The following is a 20,734-nucleotide window of genomic DNA, read 5'->3' on the forward strand; positions in this document are numbered from 1 at the left end:
TGGGGATTAGGGATGCTGGCATGAGTTTCCAGCCTCATTTTTTACCTTTTTGAAATCGCCACTCCTTTGATATTCACACAGCATCATGTCGAAGAAGATTGGTATGGTGGCTTTCCGGAGCTCAGCCTCAGGGATAAGTGTCATCTCTAATATAGGTCCCACCATGCCAGGGATGAAGCAGATTTTGTTCTGGCCTGAAAGAGAAGAGGGACACAGACACATAAAACAGTTTTCCTGATGCACAGGTCCTCCTCAGACCAAGCCTCAGGAAAGAAAAAAGGGAGGCAGGATAGTTAAAACAATAGTTAACATTCATCCGGTTGTTTACCAGGAGCCGGGCACCATTTTGAACACTTTACGCACATTACCACCTGGAGGAGATGCATGCATCATCCCAAACGAGCTCTGTTATTAAGGATAATAACACGGGCGAGTGTAAAGCACGTCACTGTTTACAACGGTTTTCGGTTGCACCACCTCCTTTGCAAATAGGGCCCTGATGGAATATGTTGCTGATGGTAAATCACAGGGATATTTGAAATTATGCCTGTCTGCAACACAACCATGTTTCTGAGATTGGGAAAAATTGCTTTTACCAACTGTTTCATGAAACAAGAAAAGCAAAATTTGCTGCTAAGAATCTGCTATTATAGTATGGTCGATGGAATAGTGAGGGTTAAAACACCACCGAGGGCAGATGAACTACAACTTCTCACTTCTTCTGCCTCATTTCCAGGCATGCCTGTGCCCCCTGCCCTCACTTTCAGCATTCTGGCCATGCTGGCCTGGCTCCACTGTCACAAACTCACCTTGCTTCCTCCACCACCAAGCCTGTGCACACACTGTTCCTTTGTTGACAATATTTTTCCCTGCCTGTTCCCCGACACCTCCCTTTACCACCTGGCTTCCCCTGGATGAGTCCCACTGGGTGGATGTGCTGAGAAAAGCCCCACCACGTGCTCACCCCACCCCAGCGAGGTCAGAGGCCCTGCACTGGCTTCTCATGTTCCATCTTCTCATCCAACTCTGCGACAATGTCTTTATTTGTGGAATCACTTGATAAATGTCTGCCTCCCTGACTGAGAGCTTTGTGAGAGTAAAGACCATGTCTGTTCTCACTATTATATCTGTAGCTCTGAGAACAGAACACATTAGATGCCAAAAAAAATGTCTGTCGAATAAGGAGATAAATTTGTCTAGCTCTTACACTCACTAGCTATATGAGTTGGATACGTGTCTTATAAAAACGCAATAGCAATACTTACCTGTTGAGAAGACCATGTGAAAATATGCCTGTGTGTACCTAGCACAAACCCTGGAAGAATCAGGACCCAGGGGCATGGTAGTTGCCTAGTGGTTAAGGGCACTGATTCTGGAGCTAGATTGACTGAATTTGTAAGCTGACTCTACCATCAACTGGCTATGTGGTGTTGGGCAAGTTGATCTCACCTCTTGAGGCCTCCGTGTCTTAATCTGTAACATGGGAGAATAATAGTATTTATTTCATAGGGTTGTTGTGAAAAATAAAGGCATTATTTATTTGTCAAGTGCCCAGGACAGAGCTTGGCATGTGGCACACTTTATGTAGTGTTAGCTATTACTGTGGTGGTGTTTGGCCAAAACAAATCATGCAGGGCAGGCTTGTTGAGCAGAACTGAACAGACTTTGCAGAATCCACACATGAGATGTAGCAGAGCAGAGGCAGAAGAGGGGCATTAGGAACAAAGGGATTTCCTGGGGAGTAAGGGCAAGCACCTCCAAGCAACCCTGTCATTGAAGCTGACGCCCAGGTGTTCATCAGCAGCTGCCTCTTTCTCCTCCTGAGTTTCCGAGCCCAAGAAGCCCACCTTAGTTTTTTCCATTGTCAGGTTGAATATTGGTGGTCCTCGCCTGGGGCAGAGAGCTCCCAGAGGTGGGGAAACTCAGGTGGTATGGTGTATAGCCTGGCACTGCTGCTTTTGATTAAAGCTGAGGAAAGGAGCCAAGAGGGAGGGCAGCAAGAAAATGATTTTCATTCAGGCTAAATGAAGCTTAATGTTGGAGTATTTCCCCAGAATTCAGATAAAAAAGGGCATCATCCTAGGAATATCTTCAGTTAGTGAGAATGAAATGGTGAAGTCAGGCAGAGAGTCGAGTGAAATATAAAGACATTTCTCCAGGATATCAGCTTCATTATGTGATGAAGCTGGATTACACTTGAGCCTCAAGTCTTTGCTTTGGCCCAAATAGAAAAAAAAAATCTTACTTTCTTGAAGGTTTATAGTAATTGCTAATCTAGGCTTCTGATTTCATCCTTCAAGATCCTTTAAACCCACAGAGGGGTTTTAAAATTCAAAGTTGAGTGCAATAATAAGTAGAAGGTAAATGGAAAACTGTCAGATAAGCCACCAAGGAATGGAGAAATTGCTTATGCAACAAAGGCCTTTAGATTTCTGGAGGGCATTGGGTATGATAAGGGTATATTTAAGACAGTTTAAAATAAAGAACAGACATGCCGTAGACCAGGGATTTCTTATATACTTTTGACCTGCATTCTATGCAGTCAGTTGGAGAGATTTTTGGAAGAACAGGGAAAGAGGAGAGAGAGATGCTGATCTTTAAATATAGTGTGATCTCAATGGCACTTACAGTGCTCCATAAAGAAATTGTATTCATTTATATCAAAAATGGAATTTCAACACTTTGGATTTTGTGTTCAAGTAATCCAAATGTGTGCATATGTGTATTTTTATACACATAGATGCATACACACACACACACACACACAGAACATATTTGTAGCTAATTGAATGCAAACTCATTTGGAGAAAAAATCTTCATTCAAGAGACACACCAGCTGCTGTATTCGAAAACAGGCAAGGAAGGTGATTGGTGAGAGGGTCTTTTTTATATATTGGAAGCTGAATCTCACTGGGAACAGATACCAATTAGAAAAGGCTTTTAAAGTGCCAATAAGTCAGCAGATAAATCCAGATGCTGAATTACACAGGCTTTGGGAACGGATCTGGTGGCAGTGAGATCACAGAGAAGAGCTTAGGTGTGTGCTCTCCAGCCTCAGTTTCTAATCTGTACAATGGCCTCACCCATCACATCTCTCAGGAGGAGACTGTAAGATTGAATGTGAAGGGTCTAAGGGCACTAAGATGATGACCAGGCAAAAAAGAGAAAAAGAGTGAAGGAAGGGAGGGAGGGAAAGTGGGAGGAAGGAGGCAATCGTTGAACTCAGCTGAGAATGAAGTTGGGCAGGTCACTGACTTCACGAGGCTGATGTGAGGCAGAGGGGCACTCTGGCCAAAAGTATATCTCTCTAAAGGCTGGCACAGACTCTGAAATGAACAGGGATGAGGGTGAGTTATGAGCCCTTGGATTTCAGAGTCCTGCAAGCCTCCTGGGGACTCTGAAATAAAGCTCGCTGATCAGAAAAGATCACTCATTCAGTTCAAAAGGGGAAGAAAGAACACCGATCTCTGCTCCTCTGTCTGAGGCTTGGAAGAACTCCCTCCTGGCCCTGCTCTGAGACAGTGAGGCAGTTCTCTCCTCCTCACTCAGAACATACCCAGCCCCAGCTGTCCTCCAGGCCCTGCAGAATCTCAGCCCAACAACCTGGGTCAGGTCCCACCACTGCCACTCCATGGGCGTGTGGCTTTGTGGTGCCTGTTCTCTCATCTGTAAAATGGAAAACATAATAATCCCTGCCTGGCAGAATTATTGAGAAGCTTAAAAGACTTCATGTAAACAAAAGGCTGCACATGGTGCCTGGCTCCTTAGAAGGGCTCAGTATGTGTTGATGCTGAGTGTGATGATGAAGATGATGAGTACTGTAAGCTCCGCCTAGCCTGGGTTCTGGAAAAAGCAACATGAAAGCACGTGGTCCAACCTCATGGAGCCCTCTGGAGTATTTCATGGAATTTTTCAGGCTGTCAGTTTATCTGTTTACCTCTAAAGAGCTGGCATGGGGAGAGGGTCAGATGGATTCATCTTCTCTCCCATGGCTGACATTCATGACTCTCTAAGCCCTTCTCTATCTCTTCTAAATATGTATAATCTGCCCTCAAAAATGTTTGAAAAACTCCAAGCTGATCATGTTGATCCACAGAAACCTTCCATGCCTTCTGTTGCTCTTGGGATGGAGCTCTGCAAGCCGGTTTGGTCTGATGCTCCCTCTGCATATCGTATCTCCCCCTCTCCCCTGCCTGCCTTCCTCTGTTGGCCTGCCTCCCACTCCCTGGGACACCCTGCTCCCTCCTCGTCGGGCCTGCTCACAGCCCTCCCCTGCCCACCACGCTCTTCCCTCCGTCTCCCTGACCCCATTCCCACACACCCCTGCAAGTGAATTCTGCTCATTCTCTAATGTCATTCTATCCAAATACGGAAGCTACTGGCCACATGGGTCTTTTAAACGCTTGAAGTATGGCCAGTCCAAATGCAGATGTGTTGTAAGTGTAAAAAATCCACTAGATTTCAAAGCATGAGTTCTAGAAAACAAAAAAAAATGTTGCTTCTCTCAGTAATGTTTTGTATTGATTACATGTTAAAATGATAACACTTTGGAATATGGGGTTAAATAAAATATATTGTTAACATTAATCTGTTTCTTTTTACTTTTAAAAAAATGTGGACACTAGAGTGTTTAAATTTAGCAGGCGGCTTGCATTCTGGTTCCACAGGCGTGCACTGCTCTGGAGCTCAGGATCCCCACTCTTCCCCACAAGGCGGTCTTCGGCTCACTCACTAGGCAGGGGTCCTTTACAGATTCTCTGGGTGATCTAAGCTTCTGCTGTACACCCATTTCCCTTTTGCAACCATAAGTAAATAGCTCTTCAATTAGTCTGTGGCTATTCAATGCAATGGTCACGAGTCCATGAGGTCAGGGCTGACTCTCTCCCCTGTTTTCAGTGGTAGCCCCAGCCCCGGCGTGGTACCTGGCTTTTATAGGGTACTTGCTTTAGTTTCCCGTTGCTGCTGTTATAAATCACCACGAACTTGGTGGCTTAACACAAACAAATGTATCGCCTCATACTTCTGGAGGTCAGAAGTCTGGGTCTCACTGGGCTAAAATCAAGGTGTGAGCAGGGCTGAGTTCTTTCTGGAGGGTCTAAGGAAGAAACCGTTTCTTTCCCTTTTCCAGCTTCTAGAAGCCACCCTTGGCTCATGCTCCTTCCTCCATCTTCAAAGCCATCATCATAGCTTCTCCAAATCTCTCTCTGACTCCCCTGACTCCTTTTTTCACTTATAAGGACCCTGTAATTGCACTGGGTCCACCTGGATAGTCCGGGATACTCTTACCCGCTTCAAAATCCTTAACTTAATCACGCCTGAAGAGTCCCTTTTCCCCAGTAAAGTAATACATATACATACAGGTTCTGGGGATTAGGACATGGACATCTTTGGGGAGCTATTATTCCGCCTGCCACAGGGCTCGATATTTGTTGTTAAATGAATGGAAGGATGGATGCCTCTCTAATCCCATTTCCTATTTCTTCCCAGCAGCTTCTCTCCAACTCTAAGGAGCCATGCTTGCTTAGGCTGATTGCTCCCCTGGAATACTTGCCCTTTCTCCTTCTTTCTTTCAGTCCAGACATAGGCCACCCTTTGGGGTCTAATTCAAGAGCTGTTTCCCCCGATGGAGCTGTCTTTATTGTCCTTACTTATCTCCCATATGCCTGAACTCCTGAGTCTCCACCACACATTTCATGGTAAAGAACATGCACTTAACTTGTTCTTTAAACTTGCAGTTTGTTCTACTCTTCCAACTAGATGGTAGCTCTTCCTGGCAGGACAAGAATCATGCCTTACACTTCCCAAACTCTCTCACCCTTCTCTGGAGCTTAGTACTGAGCTGGGCACTTTATAGATGCTTAAAAAGCAATGGCTCAGTTGCTCTCACATCTCCTCCAGGAGTGACCTCCCCACTTGAGAGGCCACGATGACAGCCACTGGAATTTGTCTTTCCTTCCCACAAAGACTGTTAACCCAAGTGAATGTGAGATGGTTAAGTGTAAAGTCATTTTAGCAAAATGTGCATTGCTTCACTCCAAACAGAAATCAAATGTTATGATACTACACTACCAGGAGAAGAACATTACATTTGACATTGTCCCAGGATCCAAAAACACAAATGGTATTAACACTTCAGGGGCTGAGTCCCGGTAACCACATGTGGTCCTTCTCCCCATTAAGACCTCCCTGCACATACCCTTTCTCACAAAAGCACACACACACAAACACACACAACTAGACTTTTCCCTGAAGAATGTTAAATAGTCTTCAATCCTGAGATTAGCTTTGCAATTAGCTATCTTATAATCACAGGGCTGCTCAAGTCTTTCCTGATGAGAAGAAGGAGACAGTGATACGGATGATCATGGTGATGATGCCCTGATTACCTTGGGCATTAAAACAAAATTTTAAAACTTAACATGCATTATGATCTATTCATTATCACTTGCCTTTGAAAAACAGTTGGCTATTTCACACCCTGTGAACATAATTTGCATATTGTGAAAAAAATTATTAGTAAGAACATTGGACTTGAGGTCAGGAGTCAGGCTCTTTTGCCTCAGCTGGGTCATTGATTTGTTGTTGACCTTGGGAACGTCCTTATGCTCTCTGGGCCTCAGTGACCTCATCTACAAAATTGGGGGGTTGAACTAGATGATGTATCAGGGATGTAACAGAAATCTGATTACCACGGCTAACCTCTGCTTTAGTTTTCTTCTTTAATAAGAAGTCAAAAGACAGTCCAGAGCTGCTCCTCTATTCTTAGTATGTGACTTTTATCTTCATGACTCCAAGGTGGCTAATGCACCTCCAGGCGTCTTTTTGTTTTCCAGAAAAGAAGAGGGGAAAGACAATGGGCAAAAATTGTGTGGTGCTCATTGAATTTGTCCCCCTCCCTCTTGTTTTAATTGGGAAAAGATGTTTTCCTGGAGCCCAAACAGGTTTGTTTCTGCTGATTCTCATCAGACAGAGCTAGGCCACATGGCCATCACCTGCTACAAGACATTGTTAACTTAGTAAACTGTGAGCATGAAAAAAAAATCATGGTTCAGTTAGCCAGGAAGATGGAAAGAATGGCTATTGTGTGGCAACTCAGCCACGTGTGCCACAGACAGCCTCTAGGTTTCACTCTGTCTTGGATATTCCATGAATTGCACTTGAAAACCTACCATTACCCAGTGCAGTGTTCTAACTACATCAGTCCCTAGTGTACACAGTACTTGATCTTGGTTTGGATTAGCAGGTTAACCTCATTAGCATGTTAGGAGAAAGCATGCTAATACCAGCATCTGGTAGAACACAGGGTGGAGTAGGGATGGGAAACCATCCATTCATTCTGTTTCTGTTTTCTTATTCCTGAAGGAGACAGGCAAGGAGAAGGCAGCCATGTAACTAATGAGCGACAAGAAAACCCCTTCATGCTGATATACTTTCCTCTTTCTCAGGAGCTAGGCCAAAAGGTGAGAGGGGTGGCCATCTTTGCAAAAGTCTCCTTTACCTCGTTTCCTGCAGCGGACATCTGTGGCTTTGTCTGACCTCTCCATAACGCCTTCTTCTGGTAATATCACCTTGGATTTTACTTTGGGAAACTGCCTCCCTCGATGGATAGTGGCTTGCAGGGAGTATCCCTGGAGAGGTCATCTAAGGAAGGCCAATGGAACAGTCTCCCCTGGAGACTGGATCTTTAGCAGAGTGATGCAGGAATGGAACATCCTGAATGCAAACTCGCACCACCAGCCCCGGATCCTAGGGTGGCTCTGGACTGTCCTTTGTAGCCTGGTTCTCCATGCCCTTCCAATAAGTGGCTTCTTAGATTAAGCCAGCCATAGTCAGCGTCTCTTTCTTGCAACCCCCAAACCTTGACAAGTATATCTTTTAATTGCATTCATTTATCCTACCGGTATTTGTAAAGAGCAAGGAGTCTGTGATGCTTCAGGACAAACACTCAGGCCAAGGCGTTTGTCCTGAATTAGCCTGTAAACCATTATACAACCTGTACACACCTCTTCACCTCTCCGTACCTCAGTTTCCTCACTGGTAAAATGGTGAATTGGATCAGACCTGTAGCTTCAAACTGTTCTCCAAAGTGCTTCAGGATTTCTCCCCAGAAAATCCTCAGAGGTCTACATGGGGAGCTCAGGAGCAGGCCGTTATAATGGACCCTGGGCCTCCCACCCCACTTCAATTAGAATAGCTCGGCTTTCCTCTAATTTATCTATGGAGCATGAGATTGTTTTTATTGGTCCTCAGCTAAAAATAAATGTTTCAAAGATGCTGGACAATATGATCTCTAACGGGCCCTTCCAGCTCTGATGTTCTGTGATTCTAAGCAGGTGGAATATTTAGCAACATCTTTTCACTCATCAGCATAATTAGGAGCACAGGAAAGCCTGCCAAAACATAGTCTATATCTCAATAAAATCTTCTGTGTGCAAAACAACGGAAATGAAGGACGTTCATAAAAGAGCAAGCGGTGTGGAAGGACTGGAGACAAACAAGCACAGGTCCCTGTTTTGCAGTTCTGGCAACGGCAACGCCTGGGGTGTAGATCTGGGAAAGGAAGCCCACCACCGCTTTATCTAGTCTTTGCTATTGTAAAGCAAAGAATGCAAACTCATATGCGAACTGAATTGGGTCCCAGGTTTCATTGGGCATATTCAATGTTTTCAAAACTTTCAGTTAGTTATCATCAATATTCATAAACTAGAAAATGCATTTAAAAATTCTGTTTCCTGGCTTCTTTTGAAAGACTGGAAGATGTGACAATGTAGGCCTTGCATTCTAATAGGACAGCAATCAACCAGGGCAGGACCTCCACTGCCCCTTTTAGCCGGGGGCACATCTGCTTCACTTTGTTCCAGGCCCAGCTCCTTCTCCCACATGCCTGGCCCTGAGGCCAGGTGCTGGCTACAGGTGGGCCTCCACTTGCACTATGCTTTTTTATTTTTTTTATTACAGAGTAGTAGTAAAGGAAACATAAAATATTTCTTATATTCCTGTCCTTATCCAAAGTGGAGAAACAAAAAACAGACTGAGAAAGGCTTGCTTTTCTAGAAAAACAGGCAGAGATGGTATTTCTTTACGATAGTGGTTTTCAGATAGGGGTAGTTTTGCACTCCTTCCTCCCAGGGACATTTGGCAATGTCTAGAGATTTTTTTGTTTGTTACAACTAGGGAGGATGCTGTTGGCCACTGGTGGGTAGAGTTCAGGGATACTGCCTAATATCTTACAACTCACAGGCAGCCCCTACAACAAAGCGTTATCCAACCCCAAAAGTTGACAGTGCCCTGCTTAATGGCTTTCTGTGGGTTTAACATGCCCCAGCCCCTTCGTTCATTTGCATCACCTGCCTGGGCCCTCCCCTTCAGGCCCTAGTGATACAGCCCCGGCTTTGATGATCAAGGAGCCAGAACAGGAAAATTAGGTTCCGTTGTGATGGTGCAAGGATGAAAACAATAATAAAAACTCTGACATGGGTGTGGCCCCCCGGGGCTTCACTCTCCCAGGTTTTGCTCTTATGATCGTCGTAAATACCCTGGAAGAAGGTGCTATTTCCCCAGCTTAGGCCCAGTGTCGCTCAGTTCCCTTGCTTTGGACCTCATAGCTTATAAACGGCAGGGCAAGGCCCAAGGCAGGGACATGGCAGTCTGTTCCAGGCTTGGTTCCCAGCTTTCCCTCTGATTTTGTGAGCCAATCCACAGCCCTCTCATCACCAGTACGTGCTCTTAGTCCGAGTCCAACGCTGCCAGCAAGCACAGAACCCAGACTGATAGTCTCTCCACTGTGCTCCCCTGCAATGAATGGACCGTGCTGGAAAGGGCAAGAAACTGCTGTGCAGGAAAACAGATGGGGACTGAAAGACACAGAGATCTGGGAAAGCAAGAAGCAAAGTCTGGAGAGGTAATTTAAGTTGAATCCAAGAGATGGGCAAGTCCTCGCAAGTGCCTCCTCTGAAGAGGGTCAACATCCAAGCCCAGGCAGAGCAATTAGGTAGCAAAGAGTCGAGGAGGATGTACAAACTGGAGGTGAAAATACTTCATTACTCATTGCTCTTCATTAATCCATCCATCCATTCATCCTTTCAGCACATATTTATGGAGCAGGATTCAGGCCTTGGGCAAGGTATGTGTTCTCTATCCTTGTGGAGTCAAAATCAAGCTCTGAGACACAGCTGTTTGATCTCAAGGAAGTTACTTCCCTCTCTGAGTTTCCTGATCAATGCAAAGGAGGGGGAAATTTTCCATCTTGCAGGAGGTGATGTGAGATTAAATAAGATCTCCTTAACTCAGACTCAATAAATATCTTCCTGATTCCATCTTCCCTTCCTTCCTCCCATGGGTACCACTCAGCTCACACATGATTCCTGTAACTTCTGGGGTCACCTTCCAGCTTAAATCATGTCACAAAAGACCCTCATCCTTCCTAGAACTGATGCTCCCCCATGAGACTGGAGGGTCTTTTGTGGATCACAACATCACATGAGAAGCAGGATGCAGAAAGCCCCACCAATCAGCAGGAAGCATGCGTGTGAGGACATGAGTTCCCACAGCAGTCCGGCCCTTCCTCCTTCTTGTAAATTCCAATTTGACTTCTTAACCCCTCAGGGGCATCAAGCAGAAGCAGATCCATAGTTTTTCGGGGGGTGGGAGTTGGGGGTGGGCACCCTCTCTCATCAGGCATTTATTAAGGACCTGGGGCACGCACAGTGGTAAACTGTTATTTCAAGCTCCCACTGCTAAAACCCCCGTGGCCCTCCAACAGATGGTCTTCAAGAAGGAGCTTGGCATGTGCAGATGCGTCTGTCTGGATGCATGTGCCTACTCACCAAGCTTGTACCACATATCACGGATGGAGAAGCCAATGAGCCGTCTCATGTCCCCATACCTAGGAGGAACAAAACATGTCTGCTCAGGTACCACCTCAGAGAATGAACCCTCCTTCAGGAAACCCGAACATGCAACCTACTTATTCAGAATTTTGTTGTATTTGGCGTGTGAGAACTGCTCCAGCTGCAGAGAATCCTGAGTGATAAAAGCCACCGCCAGATGAAAATAGTTGTTCCACAGCTGTAAATGAAAGAATAGAGAACAGTCATGGAGAGGGTCTGAAGTGGGAAGGCATATTAAATACTGGGTAACGTGAGTAATTTATGAAGATGGCAGAAGATAGAGGCAGAACCAGTTTAATTCTGTGCACTGCAATTTTCTAACTGGCACTGACTCTGAAATTAACATCCCGGCCAAAGGCAGGACAATGGGTGGATTTCTCTAGGCGCTGACCATGTCCCCTCCCTGACCACAGGACTGGGCAAGGAGGAAGATTTCAGGGCTGCTTTTTTTTAGTTCTCTTTTGCTTCGTTTTGTCTTTTGAAAGACAAATAACTCGCCTCAGCTGGGTGCCCTGGCGAGCTGGTTCCTCTGCCCTAGAATTAGAGGGTGATGAGAGAGAAGTATTTCAGGGATTCTCAGCCTCTCTGGAAATCCTCCCTAATTCACCCGACAGTTCAGAGGACCAGCCTGCAACCCATTCTGTCTTAGAATATTTTGCCTTCTCCTTCCCCTTACCTCGATGGTTTTAAAATGTGGCCCCAGACCAGCAGCATCAGCCTCACCTGGGAACTTGTTAGAAATGCAAATTCTCTGGCCCCACCCAAATACTGAATTAGACTCCAGAAATCTGTGTGTTCACAACACTCCAAGTGATTCTGATGCTCATTTAAGTTCAGGAACCACTGAGGGCCCCGTTTATATGTAGGCTTGTCATAATTTTAACATTTACATGATCTGTTGGTGCTAAATCCAAGTACTAACACTAGGACCCACTCCACTGGCTCATGGTGAAACAAAGTTGGCAAAGGGTTCAGCGTGTGGCAAGTGCCCCAAAAGATTAGCTGCAGTGGTGGCCATAATGATATTGGATACAGAACCTGAGAGATGGAGACCCAGACGAAGGCATCGTTGAGCCTCAGTGAAACTTCTCCAAAAGGGGTACCCTCTCTACCCACTGCAGAGGGCTGCAGTAAAGATGGAGATGATGTGTTTAAAGGGCATGAATGTCAGTAAGAGCTCTGACGCACTTGTTAGCCTTACTGCTCTTTTCATTATTCCAGTGATTCCGTTGGTACCAAAGCAAATAGTATAACCTGGCTTCTTGGGTGCTCAAGGGCAATTATTACAAGATGCCATGGCCCTGCAAGGAGCAGGTGGGGGACAGCTTTGCTAGACAAAGCCCAAGGACTTGCAGCCCCCTCTCAACACTGAATGGCAAGAGGAGGGGTAACTCTGGCTAGAGAAATCACCCGCCATTGAGACCTTCATCCTGAACTCAAAGATGTTCATCAGAGGTTCAGATGGCCAAGACTAAGTAAAAGTCAGCTCTACCCTTAATAATGTCATTACTGCTGCCCAGAATACGTTCAAATGGGCATGTGGTTCCTGTTTCAGAAAGAAGCAAAGTAAGCGCTCCATTTCTATCCCAGGGTGATATCAGGCACTTTCCCACACATTCTTCTTTTCATCTCTCAAAATCTAACAAGTCTTATTAGTCCCATTTTCCAGATGAGGAGACTGAGGCTTGGAGGGGCTAAGTACTGTGCTGAAGGTCACTCAACTTGTTATCTACACAGCAGAGCTGGGACTTGAACTCAGGCCTTCTGAATGATGGACAGGGCTCTTTCCACACTCCAAGATCTGTCTTGGGCTGAGGATACATTAACACATGTTTATTGAACATCTTCTGTGTGCCAGGCACTGTCACAGTGTGGGGTGGGCCGTGGTTGCACAGACAGTAGTCCCTGCCCTTGTGTAGCTCACATTCTGCTGAGGGAGTACGCTTTCCTCTCTCTATATAAAGGAAATATATGTATAAATATAAAGTTTCCTTGAAATTTTATCTTCCCGGAACTGAAAGACCAAGCTGCTCCTGGGGTGCAGGGAGGCGACCTCCTGCCATGTAGCCCCCGTGAAGTCAACTCTCCACACAGACCACAGCGTCACTGCCTTTTTAAAATGTCTTTTTAAAATAAAGATCTTTTTAAAATAAGTCGGATCCTGTCACTCCCTTCCTCAAAGTCCTCAAAGGCTTCCACAGCCCTTCGTCTCTGTGGTAACCCAGCCCTTCCAAACGCCCGGTACAGGTCAGGCCTCACAGACCAACCTTTCAGACCGTCTTTCCTCCGTGGCATGCAGGCTGCAGTTTCTGAAAATGTGCTGCTTCGGTCTACTTAAGCCCAGAGCTCACATTCATTCCTATTTAAAACCAGGATAGTAAACAACAAGCCGGGAAAGGGAAAACCCAGCCACAGGACATGGAAAGGGCTATTTTTAAGGTGAGAAGTTCCTGATTTTAGGGGATGTCCTAAGAGTAATCAGGGTACAATAGGAAATAGATATATGACAAAGTAAGTGGAACTACGATTACTTCTGAGTAATACTGGAAATGTCCCCATTGGGGCTGGCCCCGTGGCCGAGTGGTTAAGTTCGTGCGCTCTGCTGCAGGCGGCCCAGTGTTTTGTTGGTTCGAATCCTGGGCGCGGACATGGCACTGCTCATCAAACCACGCTGAGGCAGTGTCCCACATGCCACAACTAGAAGGACCCACAACGAAGAATATACAACTATGTACTGGGGGGCTTTGGGAGAAAAAGGAAAAAAAGAAAATCCTTAAAAAAAAAATGTCCCCGTAACACATTTGAGAACACACAGGCACATCGGGTCTAGATGGGCCTCCTGCTGGCTTCTATTCCACCGGACTCAGTCCTTCAGAAAAGTGTTTTCTCTGTCACTTCATCCCTGATTTTCTTTTTTTAAAACTGAGATATGATTGACATATTATATCACTCACTTTTTAAACTGTATAATTCAGTGGTTTTGAGTATATTCACAAGGCAGTAAAACCATCCCCACTATCTAACTTCACAACATTTTCATCACCCTGAAAAGAAACCTTCTACCCATCAGCAATGGCTCCCCACTCTCCCTCCCTCCCCCAGCCCCTGGCAATCACTAATCTGCTTTCCGTCTCTGTGGATTTGCCTATTCTGACATTTCGTAGAAAGGAAATCATAAAATACGTGACCTTTCGTGTCTGGCTCCTTTCACTTAACCTAATGTTTTTAAGGTTCATCCATGTTGTCACATGTATGAGTATTTTACTACTTTTTATCACCAAATGATGTGCCATTATATGGACACACCACATTTTGTTTATCCATTTATCCATTGACGGACATTTGGGTTGTTTCTATTTTTTGGATATTATTAATAATGCTGCTGTAAACATCTGTGTACAGGTTTTTGTGTTGATGTATGTTTTCAGTTCTCTTGGGTATATACTTAGGAGTGGACCTGACTTTCTTTTGGTTCCCCTCCTTGAAGGTCTTTGTGACCATAAGACCATAGACCCAGGGTCTCCTTTTCCTAGTGGATCAGAAATGGCGCCCCTAGGCACCTCACCCACGGCCCCTGCCCGTTCTGCCCATGGGGCTCTGCAGAACTGACTTTTGGAACTGAGAGAATGTTGTCATGGTCAGTGACTCTGTGCAATGCCCTGAGAGGTGAGCAGTGGCCACAACTAGACACAGGTGGGCACTCAGTGCCTCCGCCCCAAACCTTCTTTGACTCTTGCTCCTGAAGAGCCAAGACCAAATGCACTAACCTGGCTTTTCAGGCCTCATTCAATTTCTAGAGTTTTCTCCCTCAATGAACTGCCTATTCCAGGGAGGCTGGTCTGCTCAGACTCCACAGATACAACGCAAGCACCTTGGCCTCCTTAGCTTTGCTCAGTGGTTCTCACATCTGCAACATCTAAGTCCTATTCTTTCATCAAAGCCCAGTTCAAGACCCACCTCCTTCATGAAGCCTTCCCAGATGGTAGAGCACAGCAGCTCTGCTCAATCCCTTCCTCCTTTGGGTAGCACTTTGTACGTGCGACCACAGATTTTCGTCCACTGGCCCACACCTGGCCTTATGCTCCACTCACTTCCTGTGACAGGATCATCCAGTGGTCAAGAGCACAGGCCCCCGCGTCTCACAGACAGGGTGTGGATACCAGTTCTAGCTCTTACTAGCTGCATCATCTTTGGCTAGTTACTTGACCTTTTGAGCCTCACTTTCCTTACCTGTAAAAGGGAAAAATAATGGTGACCACCATAAAGGATTGTTATAAGTGCTGGATGAAATATGAGCATGAGGGCCTCCACCACAGGCGTGGCACGTGCCAGGAGCTCAGTCAATGGAGCGGTGGTGTGGGTGGGGGCACTGGTTGTGGAGTATTTGCACGTCCCGTCTCTCCAGCTGTAAGCTCCACAAGTACCGAGGGTCCCGTCTTCCATTTATTTGTATCCTTAATGTCATATTCAGCACAATGGCTTGAACACAGCTGGGCCCCAGAAAATATTTATTTATTGATTGCTGTATTGTTAGAGAAATTTTCCAGTTGTTTCAAAAGGTCCCAGATTTTTCTTTTCTCCCTGCCTCAAGCTGCCTGGTGGCATTCTACTACGTGCCCAGCTCAGCTGGCTCAGAGAAGCCAGAGGGGCGTTAGCGAAACACCTGGGTCCCTTTTCCCTGGGGAAGAAGTGAGGTGATTTCTGACTGGGAATTTAATATTTTGAAATCATAGGAACAGAAGGTGAGAGCTGGAATAAATTTAAGCGTCATCTGATCCAACTCCCTCATTTCACAGATGTAAACAGTGAGATCCAGATAAACTAAATGACCACCCAAATGCTAGTGAGCGTAATCAGAATATAGTTATTTATAATTAACTCCCCCCAAAATTATAAAAGCAATACACACATGGTAAAAAAAATTGAATGGTAAGAAAGATTAAACAAGAAAAAGCTGTTTTCTATCCAGTTTGGATCCTAGTCTAATTTCTCAGAAGAAAGTTATAACAATTTCCCGGATATCCTTCCAAAAATTTTTTTTATGTATAAACAAATATATGCATAGACATCTTTTTTTAATAGTCTGCTGTACTTTGCTTTTTTCTCTCATCCATATATCTTGCAGGTGTTTCCGTATCAGCACTTACAGATCTGCTCCAATTCTCTTCTATTGCTGCCTGGTATTCTGCTATAAGGATGTACTTTAATTTTAACCAATTCCCTATTTATAGACATTTAGCTTGACTCCAAGTTTTTTTTTTTTTTCTCTAGCAACACTGCTGTAATGGACATCATCATTTACACATCTTTATGCATGAGAGACGATAATGGAGCATACGCTCCTGGGGGTGGAATTGCTCAGACACAGGGTCCGTGCAGATTCTGCGGTGTTTGTCTGTTGTCTTTGTTTCCACAGACACTGTCAGGTTGCCTTCCAGGATGCCAATCCCATTACCAGGCAAGTCACGCTATCTCTCTGAGTCTCAGTTTCCTCACCTGGAAAATGAGACTAATCATATCTAAACGGGCTGGTTGTCAGGACTAAATGAGGAAATCGCTGCCTAGTAAACTCCTACTCGGTTTTACCAGTTCAAAATTTAAATTTATCCGTTCAAAAATTACTTCCTGGAGAAGCCGTCCCAACTCGCCATGATATAGGTGGATCCGCCCATTATTCACCCTCCCTGCACCTGTTCACAGGATTTATGAGCTATTTTAAGCAGAACTGATTTATTTTCTCTCTTTCCTATTGGACGTAAGCATCATGCAGGCAAGACCTCACCTTTGTATTCGCTGTTGTGTGTCCAGTGTCTAGTGTCGTGTCTACCTCAGCATGTGCTCAAGAAATGTTTGTGGCACGAGTTCATCAATGATCCCAGCACTCCGCACGCATTCTTGTTAAATCCTTCCCAGAAACGATGAGATTTGTATTCTTATGCTCCCCATTTTCAAGATCAGGAAACTGAGGCCAGAGAGGTTAAATAAGTTGCCCAAGGTCACACAGCTACAAAATGGCAAAGCTGGCATTTGAACCCAAGTGTATTTCTCTCCAGAACTTGTATTCTGTACCACTCTACTCCTCTGTTAAAATCGCTTTTCTTCTCCTTTCTCAGTTTCCTTCAGCCTTTGTTGTTGGTTAGGGTTTCCACAGTTTCATCTGATGTTTGCAGTCTTTACAGCAGAGACATCAAGGATTCTTGATCCTCTAAGATTCTTTCTCAATGGCCCTGAATTATTATTTACCCCACATTCCAATTAAAAAGAAAAAAAAAAGCACCTGCACATGCTGCTGCTGAAATGCAGTCAGTGTGCCCTCCGCTGAGCTGCAGTCACAGCTGCCGTGGCCATTCTGGGGGTGCCGTTGATTCCGGGAGTGGAAGCTTCCAGTTATGGACCCAGGTTAGGAACATTAGGCCAGAGGTTGTCTGGGGACCTCAGGCTGAAGCAGCCATTCCCGAGCATGTGACCATCTTTCTGCCTGGCCGAGCCATCCCACTGTGAGCCTAAGCCTCCCTACGGCAAGGCATGGGCCTCTTCAGGCTTCAGCGAGTGCTCCCTCTGTGTGGTGCTCCCTCTCTTGCCTTTTTTGCCATCACTGTTACATTTCCCCTTATAAGGACTAAGCCTTCCCTCATTCCTCCACTAATGGCTGAGGATATTCTAGAAGCTTTTCGTTTCACAGAGTCTCCAATACAGGTTCGAAAATGATCCCAAGGTGATCTGGTGCCCAGAAGCTGATCCAGAAATGCCTCAAGGCCGAGGCTGGAACTACCAAACGCAGAACCAATTAGAGCTTCCCAAGAAAAGAGAATGATCTTTGCGGCAATCAGAGAGCTGCCGAAGACAGAAACAATTTTCCTGGAGCCAAAGAGCACATCCCACGTGTAACCGCTGATTCCTGGGTCAAGCAGAGTGTCCAACATAAGAGTCTAATCCTACAGCCAGTCATCGTAGAGCTCTCTGTCCCAGGGCCAGCAAGAGCTGACAGGGGCAGACAGCATTTCTGGAGCTACATGGAGCTCTCCCCCAGATCTCACTTCTAAGAGACAGTGCAGAAGAGTAGAAAGAGCTCGGGCTTTGTGGACAGGCCTGGGGTGGAACCCTGGCAGCCCCACTTAGCGGTTAGATGACCTTTAACAGAATAGTCAGCCACTTCTCTGAAGCTCAGTTTATTCACCAGTAAAATGGGTACATCTCAACCTAACAAAGTTACCATGAGGAGCAAAGTGCCCTAAGTAGGGAGACTAATAAGGTTAGTCACCCTCTTCAAAAGCTTGGATGCTAGAAGATGGATTTACGGCCTGCTATCAAGACTCCAAGATCCTTGAGGGCAGGGCAGTGTTCCACTCTGCTTCCAAATTCCTTAAAGTATATTGCAATAGCCTGGCCCCCTGGGAATTGCTCTTAAACAAAAAAACTTGCTGAGTTGAACTAGAAATCCCCTCTTGGTCTTCTGCAACCACGCAAATGGATGTGAGTGCCAGGGTCCAGCATCCTGAATAGGGCCTGGGAATGCAAATTATTTTAGCCCCAAGCAAAAAACATCATTTCCGTAATTCGCAGGTCTTATCATCTACAGAGTGGCACCCACAGATCGCTTGCTTTCTGCCCTTTGAATCATAAAACCACAGTTCCGGAAAAGATATTAAGGATAATCTCATTGCATCTGCCCCTCCTCTGGACAGCGGCTGCCAAGGCCGGCCACGCTTAGTGATGGATGCTGTTCCTGTTGATAATAAATGCATAATTAATGAAACTGTGAGAAGGAAACAAGGCGTGTTCCAGGCAGGGTACAGAGAACAAATCCATTCTCACACGGGGTGAGGAGACGGTGGGAGAACAAAGATAAGGTTGAAAAATGATCCTGTTCTGGAGAACTTTTCAATAAATATCTATGGAAGTCTCATTAGAAAAAGAAACATTTCATTCTGTAATGTTGGCCACTTTCCTGTTTTACAAAACCTTGTGGGTGTGACAGCCCTAGGCAATGTCATGGTGACCAGGAAGAGGCCTCTCTACTGTCCTGGTTACCGAGGACTGACATATGAGTTCCCAGACCTGACACATTTAGGACTATCATCATCATCATCAAAAGGATAACAATTATTATAATTATAATGAGCTAACATTCATTAAATAGCTACCATGTTCCTGGCACTGTTCTGACTGCTTTACATTAATTAATCCATTTAATCCTCTCAACAATCCGATGAGGTAGCACTGTTAGTGTCATAATTTGACATTGAAGCTATGAGGCACAGGGAGGTTAAGTAATCTGACTCAAGTCACACAGCTCATAAGCTCATACTTTCCACGTATGAAACCCCCACTTCTCTGGTCATCTCTCAGATACAGATTTTCCTGGAGGAAAACAGGATAAAATCTAAAAGAATGGCATGAAGGACTGATGCTGAGCTTCTCTTGGAAAGCACCCCACTAAGACCATGGAAGAGAGCCAGAGTCAGGACAGCCGGTCTGAGGTTGTGTTTGCCAACGCCCATGGAAAGAGATGAACAAACCAGCTGGCAGTTTTACGGCCAAAACACTGCCCTGCCGCTGGCCCCTAGGTGTGTTGTTCTAAGCTGCCCCTCCAGAAAAGCAACGGCCTTATTAACTTCCCTGAACACACTTTTAACCAGAGCCTGCAGACATCTGGACCACACTTGGAAGGGGATCAAACATGTCTGATTCAAACAGCCAAAGTGACATGTTTTGTTCCCACGTCTAGGATTTATAACTCTCACCCTGACCGTGCCGGGCAGTCAACTCAACACAGTGGGGAGACTCCACATCTACTACCCTGTGGCCATGGTGATCTGCGGGCTTCAGTGTCGGCCACACTGAGCTCTAGTCCCAACTCTGCCCTGAGATGCTGTATGACTGCAGGCTATCTACCCATCACCTCAGGGTCTTAGTTCCTGCAGCCTTGCAGCTGAAAAGATAATAGTAATAGTAACTAACGTGTGGGGCACTTGTAAGGACTAGAAAGATAACACTCACAAAGTGTGTCTCACAAGATCTGCAGGCGTGAGCCATCAGAAAACGGCAGCTCCTCTTTTTATTGTCACTATAGCTCAGCTGCCTGATTTGAATGCAAGGTAGTGCGAGAGAATCTTGTGCAAAGATAATGTTCATTACATACTTATAGGCTGGTCCTCTCCAGCAGGGTTGTTCTCAGAGGCCTCAGCTCAGGCATCACCTCCCCAAGGAGACCTACTACGTGCCAGGCACAGAGCACAGAGTCTCTGTGAGTACAAGGTCTTTGCACTCATAAAGATTACACTCTACCAGAGGAAAGAGAGAAAACGTGCATATAGACAAATAAGAAAGACGATTTCAAATAATGTTTAGTGCTCTGAAGAGACCACAACGGGCTCAGTGGTGATATGTGACCATGGGAGCGGTGGGGGCCCCTCAGGGAGCAGTCAGTCAGGGGAGGCTCTTGGAGGAGGAAGTGTTCAAACAGAAAGTGGTGGGAGCTTACAGGTGAGTTCTCCCAGCAAGCCCTTGGGCACATTCCAGTCCTAGGAAAACCCAATGAAGTAGAATGAGCAGGTGAGCATCTTACAGCTGAGCCAACTGAGGCACGGATGCTGTCCAGGCCTTGCCTGAGGTTGCTCAGTGTGTCAGTTCCTGTCAGCCCAGCTTGGAGCCGAACTCCTCAGATGAGGAGGCAGAAAACACTGTCGCCCCAGGTCACTGGTTACTCCCCAGGCTTGCACTGCAAGAGATGTGGGGGTCTGGGACTTCTCTGGAGTGGGGGCCTTCTCACATCTCCAGCCAGAGGTAGCAATCTGGGTTTTTCCGTGAGGCTGTGAAGAGTTGGTTCTTCTTGCCTGGGCCTC

The 20,734-nt window shown here is 45.7% G+C and overlaps 1 protein-coding gene across 1 annotated transcript in view; it reads right to left on the bottom strand.

Annotated features, from left to right (window-relative positions):
* The window catches only part of DOCK2 (dedicator of cytokinesis 2), a 403,039-nt gene that overhangs the window by 58,152 nt on the left and 324,153 nt on the right, over window positions 1-20,734 (bottom strand). Inside the window, exons 31-33 of the mRNA XM_046668606.1 lie at window positions 10,967-11,067; window positions 10,827-10,885; window positions 46-194 (exon numbers count right to left, since the gene is read on the bottom strand). Coding sequence (XP_046524562.1) covers window positions 46-194; window positions 10,827-10,885; window positions 10,967-11,067 — 309 coding nt within the window. The remainder of the gene's footprint in view (window positions 1-45; window positions 195-10,826; window positions 10,886-10,966; window positions 11,068-20,734) is intronic.

The sequence above is a fragment of the Equus quagga genome, chromosome 7 (assembly GCF_021613505.1).
Source record: "Equus quagga isolate Etosha38 chromosome 7, UCLA_HA_Equagga_1.0, whole genome shotgun sequence".
NCBI classification, from domain to species: Eukaryota; Metazoa; Chordata; class Mammalia; order Perissodactyla; family Equidae; genus Equus; species Equus quagga.